This window comes from Zootoca vivipara, chromosome Z2, assembly GCF_965207765.1.
Source record: "Zootoca vivipara chromosome Z2, rZooViv2.hap1.1, whole genome shotgun sequence".
Classification (NCBI taxonomy): domain Eukaryota; kingdom Metazoa; phylum Chordata; class Lepidosauria; order Squamata; family Lacertidae; genus Zootoca; species Zootoca vivipara.
This window is the reverse complement of record NC_142585.1, coordinates 41,721,361-41,731,120: the sequence shown is the minus strand read 5'-3', so window position 1 is coordinate 41,731,120 and position 9,760 is coordinate 41,721,361. Positions and strand designations below refer to the sequence as shown.

Here is a 9,760-nt window from a genome sequence, read left to right as displayed (position 1 = left end):
TGGATTCCACTGGCATTATTTAAGTGACATTGCTAATGGTTACAGCCCCTCTTCTAGATGTGGTGGGTCAAAGCAATGGGATTGTGAACTTGGCATACCCATACTTACCTTGGGTTCACAAAATAAAATAAAAATAAAATAAATCGTCGCAGTTTAGCTTGCTAGGTATTTTGTAATATGGTCATGTTAGTGTACAAGTTGCCAGGGAGGTATTTGCTGCAAGTGCCTAATAATCAGGGTTTTGTTTTTGTTTTTCCAGACAGAACCCAACTCTCAGGTGGGTGCCATTGCCATAAGAGAACATGGGATGCGTTCATGGTGAGTTCCGGCACCTCGTTTTGTAGAAAAATAGCACTGCTAGTCACCAATCCAAGCCAGATAACTTTTCAAGGAAGTGCTATTTTTATCTGGAGTGGTGCTGGGCATTGTGGGCCAAACAAATTCAAACTCCGTAACAGTCACACAAGAACTTTGTCAACATCACTAGTTCCAAGTGGCTACTTCCTTTAGACTTTTCTCATACAAAAAACAAAACATTTCAGCTATCACATGTTTCTCACTCCTATGGCTGTTTTTATTTTACTTGTAACCCCTCCCCCTACTTTATATAAATGTGATTTCTGGATTCCTGGGTAGGGGAGAGGGATTAGCACAAAGCAGCATAAAATGATCTCTTTGTCATTTGGTACACACCACATTCAGTTAGAACTCTTTTCCTAAGGTTTTATTATTTTAATTCAAGGACTTTGCTTCATACAAAATGTAATTGTAGAAACAACCGCAGAATCCAAAGTTTGGCTGATAAATATTACTCAGGCAGCAAACTAATCAATCACAGAATTCCCAGCCCTCCCCATCAAATCCCCAAGCAAAGTTCCAGTTGTGTTGCATGTTTGGAACTTCCCTTCAGGGTTTTTTTTAAACACTGTTTTTTTAAAATATAAATTTTGCAACAAACCCCCCAATTCATATCAAATATAATTAAAAATTAACAACTGATGAATACATCGTATCAAAAAGTACGAAGATAAACATTTTTACCATGCACATACTTTATATATATATAGATTTATATATATGTATGTATATATTTATATAATATGTATATATTTTACATGCAAAATGTTACTTATTCAAAGTACAGCCACCACTAGACTTATTCTGGATGCAGAAAATGGGTTGTTGCATTTCAAGTTTTGGCAATGCACAAAGGGGATTCTGGGAAATCCCTGACTTCTGCTCTAGCAAAAGTTAGCCCTGGCTACGTCCCATTGAAACCGACAGGATAAACCTGTTGTGGATAACTTGGGTCTCATTGCTGACAACTTCTTTTTTTAAAGCAATGGGGGAATTGGGTACTTTTAAGTTTCTGGACTTAATGGGACCCTCTCCTCCTAGACAGTGATGTGTCTTCCTTCAAAATGTGGTATTCTCAGCCCTGAGCATTCTGCTGAGGACTCTAGACCTCTGCTCCCAAACTCCAATGGCACCTCTTTTGTTTAGATGAGACTTAGCCATGGCTAACTTCAACTGTATTGGAACCTTCGTGTGCACTGAAAGCAAGACAGCATTTTGGGCTGTTTGCAGATTGAAGGTTGGATATGTCAACCACTGAGATAGGTATTTGCAGTGGCAACAATATGTTCAAAACCCACCGTGCTCCTTTCCCCCAATACCCACCCACCGACCCACACTTCCTTCCCCCGAGGATTCCCAGCCTTAATCTTCTTCTAATGCAATAATTTATTCACATCTCACATGTAAGTTGCAGCTGTGAAGCGCCTCCATTTTATTTGTGTGGGGCTCTCACATCCAATTGATTCATATGGGGTTGGTGTGGGAGTGCGTGGGTGAGAAAGAAAGAATAGAGGAGGAAGGATAAGCCAAAATAAAAGTTAAAGCCATTTATCTTCAGCTCTCAATATTTTGCATGCATGCTCAGAGAGGGCTATTCTCCTCCCATTTTATTTATTGGAGTATTCCCCAACCTTTAAAATTTCCAAGAAAGTTTTGTGCCTTTTCTATATGTAAAATGTAGAAAAATGTTTGGTCACGGTCATGCTGTAGCTTGAGACAAGGAAAAGTGTGGGGGGTGGGGGTTGTGGAACCCAACATATAAAAGCTGTGGAATGGATTATGTTTGGTTTTTTATTTTTTAAAAAAGTTTGCTCACCTCTTTTTCCATTTTTGATTTGATTTGTGAAAAGTGTCATCTTGTTGCATAGCCCTACAGTGTTTTTGTTTGTTTGCTTTTTTAAAAAATCACATCTATGATCTATTAACCATTCCTTTCTGTTCTGTTCTTTTCTTTTGGCTAATGAAGTTTCCATATGCATAATTACATGTGGATTAATAAGAGAGAGAGAAAGAGAAAGTGAGAGAGAAGAGTGTGCTGGAATATAGTCCAGGGATGAGATTGGTCAAAAATCAGAAAACAAAACAAAGGTCAGAATACTCTAGAAGTAAAGCCTTGAGGTGGTGTGTGTGTGTGTGTGTGTGTGTGTGTGTGTGTGTGTGTGTGTGTGTGTGTGTGATGTTGACCTGCCTCTGGTCACTTCACTATTCCTCCCTTTCCCCCTTTGGGCGTTTTTTGCCATCATCAGTAGGATGCCATGTTCTGTTTAACAATCACAGCACCTGAAGCAAGCTGTCTTACAGAACCAACCCTTTTCTTAAAATAAAACAGCCTGTCAAGTAAGCAATCCTACCCAAATCCAGGCTTGCCCAGGCTGTTGCTCGTTCTGCATGGAGCGCGACCTTAAGGTGAAGTTAAACAATATCTGCAGTTACCTCTTTTGTGGTTGGAATATACTGGGATATAATGCTGACTCTTTTTCTCAGTAGTCTCACCTCCTGTTTTGGCTGGTGTTTTAAAATACTGTATACTGCATAATAATGTTTGCTATACTTTTAATCTGTCGCTAGATGTCACTTTGGTGAAATTTGCAGAAATATTGATACATGAGGAAAATCTCTAACAATGCTACAGAAAGATATCCCAAGTGTCTTGAGAGAACAAATTATCATTAGGAAAAAATAGGACAATTTCAAAGGTACAGTGAAGTATTTATTATTCCTTGGCCAATTGGTTTATCAGTGTTTATTTTAATTTTTTTAAAATGTAGTGGTTGCTAGTAGAAACACTGTTCCAGTAATGGTTTGGGATAAAAAGGTAAAGGGACCCCTGACCATTAGGTCTAGTCACAAACGACTCTGGGGTTGCGGCACTCATCTTGCTCTATAGGCCAAGGGAGCTGGCGTACAGCTTCCGGGTCATGTGGCCAGTGTGACTAAGCCACTTCTGGCGAACCAGAGCAGTGCATGGAAATGCCGTTTACCTTCCCGCCGGAGCAGTACCTATCTACCTACTTGCACTTTGACGTGTTTTCGAACTGCTAGGTTGGCAGGAGCTGGTACTGAGCAACGGGAGCTCACCCTGTAACAGGGATTTGAACCACCGACCTTCTGATCGGCAAGCCCTAGGCTCTGTGGTTTAGACCACAGCGCCACCCATAATGGTTTGGGATAATTGCCTCCTATTTAAATGGTGGTGGCTTTCTCTTTTATAAAATGGTTGAGAATAGCTTTGAACTTGGAAGGTGCTCTTTTTAAAGGGAAGCATGTTGTAAATAGCATTGTCCTCACTCACGCATGCATGTTAAGAAACACCTTTGACTCAATTTATAATCAGATCCCCCCCCCCCCCGCAAGGGGTATGGTGTTAGCGGTGTTCACCACTTGAGTATGATATTAAAAATCTAATTATGAATTGAGTCAAATGCGTTTCTTAACATGCAGGCATGAGTAGATAAAAGCAGGATGCTCAAATAAGGTTGGGGGAATTTAAAAACAAAACCATCTTTCTCTAGCAAAATTTGGTATTTTCCTCTGATTTCTCTTGCAGTTTTCCTGCTTCTGAATAACTGCACTTAACTGCACTTGTAGCAGCACCTGGTGACAATATTCATAGAGATTAAAAAGGGAATGCCTTCAAAAACAGCTCATATTTTACTTGCTCTTTCTGACAAGAAAAAACTCTCCAGCACAGTGGAATGGGAGGCACTGTGGTTAAGATCCAAAGAATCCTCACTGTGAGATCCTTCAAATGGAGGGGCTGCTTGTATGAGAGGACGATTCATTTCCATTAACAGATGGGACCCTTTTGATCCAGTCCATTATTTTTAACACAAACCAGGAAGTAGAGGGGAGACACTTCCCAGGGAAGAGGCAAAACTGTGGAAAGACTCATTTGCAACCATGTGGATCTGAATGCATTTGCTTCAAAAATAGACATTGGTTACAGATGAAGGAAACAAACCCACCTGAAGGAGGAGGGCAGCCTCTTCCCACATTTTCAACTTCTTCCCCCAAACCATCCTTCCCACCTGTCTCAAGGTATAAAAATCATAGAGAAATGTATCCCATGTAGAGTCCACAGTGACATTTCAGTCCAAGGGTGGACTCCTGGGTGCCCTCCAGATGTTGCTGAGTGCTGGTCCTACTCACAAGTAGACCCACTGAAATGGATGGGCGCAGCCTAGGCCCATTAACTTCAACGGGCTTACACTGAGGAGAACTTAGTTGGTCATCGTCCCAGCCAGAATGAGCAATGTCCTTGGATGATGGGCGTTTGGAATTCAACATCAGTAAGACACATTGGCCTACTTTTATTTTAGTCCATGATACTGAATGAAGCAAAGATGCTTGGATCCTTCTGGAGCTTTCATGACTGCAGGGCTCACTTTACTGGAGTTGCGCAAGATCATGAAAATTGCAATGACAAGTTTTACCCACAGGTTGCCTATCCCTTTGTCACATGACTGATCATATACCCTAGGACAGTGAGAGGAAAGTGACATTCACCCTACTTGAAAACGCCATTTGTGTAAATGCAGGGCTTAGCTACACTTCCTCTTGTCCCGCTGCTTTCCCTTGGGGAAAGCACTTTTAAACCCAATCTCAGAAAGCAGGGTTTTTATTAGATTGCCCTTTGTTCTAGTCTATCATTAAAAGCAGGTTTTCCCTGGGAAAGAAGTGGGGCAATGGGAAACCCACTCAGAAAGTGGGGTAAAGCAGAAATCCACTCAGACCCATCCTTTCTAGGCATGGCACAAGCAGAAGTGTGGATGAGGCCCTCGCCCTAAGGGCGGGGAAGCTACACATTCTATGCTAACCTAGATAAGGAAGCCCTGACAACAGTTTTTAAGGAGAGGGGAGATTTAGAGCAGAGATGTGGCAACATCAAACTCCAGTTCAAACTCCCCCTTCCTTCGAGCTGTAGTATTTCAGAGAACACAGAGATAAGAGTTAAATATCCACTTTCTCCTCTCTCCAGCTGCTTCTCTGCTTGAAATACAGCCCGCCCACCTGCAAAAGTGGCTTTGCTCTTTATGCAACAATGTCAATGGGGAAGCCACCACATCTTAAAAGAGAACAACTCCTGTCATTCCTGACCACTGGTGGCCATGCTGGCTGGGGCTGATGGGAGTTTGCAACAAATCTAGGCCATCCTGTTGACTACCCCCCCCCCCCGCTCAATAACATGTGATGTGCAGCTTAGCATATGTATTTAAATGTGCATTTGCATTTGACTCCTGCGAGTGTTTTTTTTTAAAAAAATGCAAATAATGTAAAGGTTTGGTTTGAAAATCAGCAGGATCACAGCAGAAGGAATTGCACTCCTGCTGTGGTCCTGCTGATAACCCCTTCTCCAAAGGTGCAAATGGCAGGGCAGGGGGGGGGAATCTCCTCCCAATATGGGGGCTGTAGCAGGGGAGGCAAGGGTTAAACAAAGGCACATTTTAATGTCCTATGTAGTTCAGCCCTGAGAGGTTTCTGCCCCACTTTCCTCCCCCAGAGTTATTTCAGACATTTAGGGGGACAAACCTGAATTTGCACTCAAAGTGTTAAACCCTGACAAGGAGACACAGACAATGTCAGCTGCACAATTGTCCCTGTATAATGCAATGAAGCACATGATAGTTTTAAGCTCCAGAAAGAGGCTGTTCAATCGCTGGCATCTCCAGGTAGGACTGGGAGAGAAACTTCCCTCCCGCCTGAAACACCAGAGAGCTGCTGCTTAGTACTCGTATATGACAGCTTCTTGTCTTGCTTGTAATGGGGTAACTTTTCCCTTCAAGTCTCTTTCCTTATCACTGCCTTTCTCCTCTGCTCACTCTCAAAACATAGAATGGTGACCTCTTGAGGTTGGGCTGGGTCTTTCAGCTTTGTTATGTGCAGGTGTTTTAGTTTTGTTCGTTTGTTTTTTGAATAACAATGTTTTAGCTTTCCATGAAAGTGCTCAAGCGCGTGTGCGCGCACACACACACGGAAACAAGCACCTGATGCAGAGCAACACACACACACAGACAAAAAGAGCAGAAATCTCATCCCTGAGAATCAGAATTAGGGTTTTCCCTTGGGGCTTTTTTGTTCACCACCACCACCACCACCACCACAAAAAAGGACAATAATCACAAGTCTCTTCAATTGTCTTCAGCACCCAACAATGTGCTATGAAGAGCAACCAGAGCTTCTGTAACCAAGTTAAGACTTAGATGTGTAGAGCAGTAGGGTCCTGCTTTTGGCAGAAGAACATTTGCCCCTGTTGCTTGATGCTTGTTGAAATCTCTCTAATATCCCTGCACCCACCCACCCCCCACAAGAGGATTTGAAAAAAAACCCGCACACAGAATTTTGTACTTGACCGCCTTCCAATCTATGTGGAAATATTGACTCAGCATTGGTCAATGCTTGAAGCATTTCTAACCCTCCTTGTGGGTCACCCCGCTCCACCACATGCATCCTCCTGATGCAGCGGGAACAAGAGATTGCATCTTCACCATGAGAGATTCCTAAGATCAGGCACTTAGTAGTGAAGAATTGGCGCCTTCAGTATGAAACAACAGTGGAGCTGGAATGACAATAGGACTAGTTCTCTACAGTGGAGGACTCTTGGTTTTGTTTGTTTGTTTTTTCTTCTTCTTTTACTGTACAATTTACAAAAAAAATGCACACAATGAAAAGTTAGTTTATCTAACAGCTCAATATAAAACCAAATGACACATTTTCTTTTGCAGACCTCACCCTTCTCTCTCTCTCTCTCTCTCTCTCTCTCTCTCTCTCTCTCTCTCTCTCTCTCTCTCTCTCTCTCTCTCTCATGCTTTGATTGTAAACAAGACAAAATTATGAAAGGGGGCATATCACATCCAAAACAGAGGAACTGATTTTTAAGTTGGGAGCAGCAGCAGCAGGCTAGGAGCCACCCTTGCCTGCCAAACAGCTCTCCTCTCCCAAGTGAAGGGGGTGCTTTCCAAAAAGTCAATGGGAAGTCAAACCATTCAAAGTAGTCCCAGACGGTAGCATGGCGGCTTCTGTCATCTGAAAGGCTGCATTGCTGGCTCCCTTGAAAAGGTGTTGTCTTGCCAAATGTCGAGTCCAATGCCGTCATTGGGTGATTTTTGCCTCTTAAAGTGTGGACAAGAGAAATGATAGGTTCTGTTTGTAACTGTGACTGTCCCTTCCTTCCCCTCTCATAATATCCAAAACTGCACGATGCTCCAGTCCCAGAAAGTTCAACAGTTTTTGGTTTTCTCTCTGGGTCTTTTGCTTATCTTACAGTTTTATTGTTGGGAAAGGAGAGGGTGATGTTAACTGCAATGCAGCAAGAGAGGAGCAAGATATCTCCCTTGCCCTGTCCTTCCAAAGAACAGCAATTCCTACTGATCCAGGGCCTTCTAGCACTAAAGGGCAGGTAGGTTTCAGTATGAGAGAGAGGCGTCGTCTCTTAACAGCATTGTGCGCATGCACAGAGACAAGTCTTCTTCATTTTGGGGTGTGTGTGTGTGTGTGTGTGTTCCATGAGGAGGCACTTCTTCCCTCCTCTTTATCCCTCCAGCCCTGAAGCTGTGGGGCAGAACATATGTGTGCACACATAAACACAGAGCTTTATGGATAATATTCATCAGTTTCGTGTGCAAGAACTCCGGCTTTTTTCTCCTGCTAGCACCAGTCATCTTCATCACGTTCATGGTAATAGCTACGTGCTCTGGTGCTGGTCCCAGGGCCAGCACTGAGGCCCAATGTATAATGGTATCCATTGGGGACTCTACGGATTTGGTGGGACTGGGACGTCAGGGAGGAGACGTAAGAAGTCCGGGATGACCGTCCTGAATTGGTGGCCACAGCCTCCTCAAAAGTGAGTGTGTCCTCAGGCACAACATGGTAAGGACTGTCACCGTCTTCCCGGTGCCCCAGGTAAGGGTCTGAGCCAATCCGGGCCATCAGGGGCTGCGAAGGGCCCTGGGAGTCACCATGCAGCAAAGCGTTGTGCTCAGAGAGACCCCGGCTCAAGCGTCCCGGGGAGAAAGTTGGCAGGCCAGTCTGGAAACTGGAGAAGTGCACAGGCGACGAGTTGGCAGTCTTGTACGTGATGCTGGGGCGCGGGGTCAGTGGGGTCTGCGGCAGTTGTCTCCGGCCACGGGACGGGGTGCTTGCACCCGACGTTGACAGCAAGGGGCTCTCATTAACTGAACCACTGCCCTACATGAAAATTGGAACAAAGCAAATGAACAAAAAAAGAAAAAAAAGAACAACGAAGGGGAGGGGGAACACCAGACAAACTCAGAGGTGTATGGCAGGGTAGGTGATAGTGGGGGGCCAAGCAACAGAAGATCAAGTGACATGAAAGGAAGGGTGGGGGGAAATATGTTACAAGATGAAAGAAAATGGAAAGAGAGAGTTTAGACGTGCAGTCGGGGAACGACTGTGTTAAGGAGCAATCTGGAACAGAGGTATAGACCCAGGAAATCAAAAGGGCTGGAGAAGGAAAGGATTCCAAATGGGGGGGGGGAAAACATCCAGTGGGTTAGTGTGACAACGTAGGAGAGCAGACAGTTCTGGGGCAAATGGGAATGGCAAGGTGACCAACAAAATCCTCCCACATGCCTCAAAAGCCCAATAGATTTGCTTCACGCTCAGAAGCATTACTGAACATTATGGGACTTGTTTGCTCAGCCTTCTCAAATTTAACTTATGAACCACCTTTCAGATAAATTTCAATGTGATTCACAACCATACACTAAAACAGCTAAGAATAGGTTTAAAGCACAATACAAGTAAACACTCAATACAGAGACTATGCAATTCTATGCCTCTCCACGATCCAGCTGGAAAAACTTTTCAAAACAAAAACATCTTCTTGCAATCAGCAGGGCTGAACCACTGACGGGCAGAGCCATAGCTTTAAATGGGCAGAGCCACCTTTTTCTTTATGCCACCCTTTCTCCCTCCTTCTCCCTGACCAGTGGGCTGCTGGTGGGGGGGGCAGATTGCTCTTGCTAGAGGTTTCAATTGCTCACTTGCAAGGGCCTTAACCACACCCTTTTATTGCTCCATCATTTTTGGCTCCCCCAAATTTTTTTATTTTATTTTTTTGCGGAGGGGGGGGCATAGCTGCCAAGTTTTTCCTTTTCTCGCGAGGAAGCCTATTCAGCATAAGGGAAAATCCCTTAAAAAAAGGGATAACTTGGCAGCTATTGGGGGGGGGTAAATTACAACCCACTTTCTTCCACCAAAAAGGAGTGAATCACAAGTGTACAAGCAAACACGAGGGCAACAGTGATCCAATCATTACCTGCTGCCCAACCAGCCTTCTTCTCTCCCTTCAGGATGTCTCCAACCACATGAAGTTAAGGCAAATGCCAAAAATTTGTACATGAGCTCCTGAAGCTCTGACAAAGGCCAAGGCATCTGTTGCTCA

The 9,760-nt window shown here is 43.9% G+C and overlaps 1 protein-coding gene across 9 annotated transcripts in view; it reads right to left on the bottom strand.

Moving 5' to 3' along the window:
• Positions 1-379: 379 nt before the first annotated feature.
• CACNA1B (calcium voltage-gated channel subunit alpha1 B) overlaps positions 380-9,760 on the bottom strand; it is a 326,623-nt gene continuing 317,242 nt past the window's right edge. For 8 of the 9 annotated variants that reach the window (XM_088664973.1, XM_088664966.1, XM_088664968.1 and 5 more), the window contains one exon: positions 381-8,541. In XM_088664973.1, coding sequence (XP_088521099.1) covers positions 8,002-8,541 — 540 coding nt within the window. In that variant the 3' untranslated portion in view covers positions 381-8,001. Of the gene's footprint in view, positions 8,542-9,760 lie in introns of all 9 variants that reach the window. The other variant, XM_088664972.1, reaches the window with a different exon arrangement.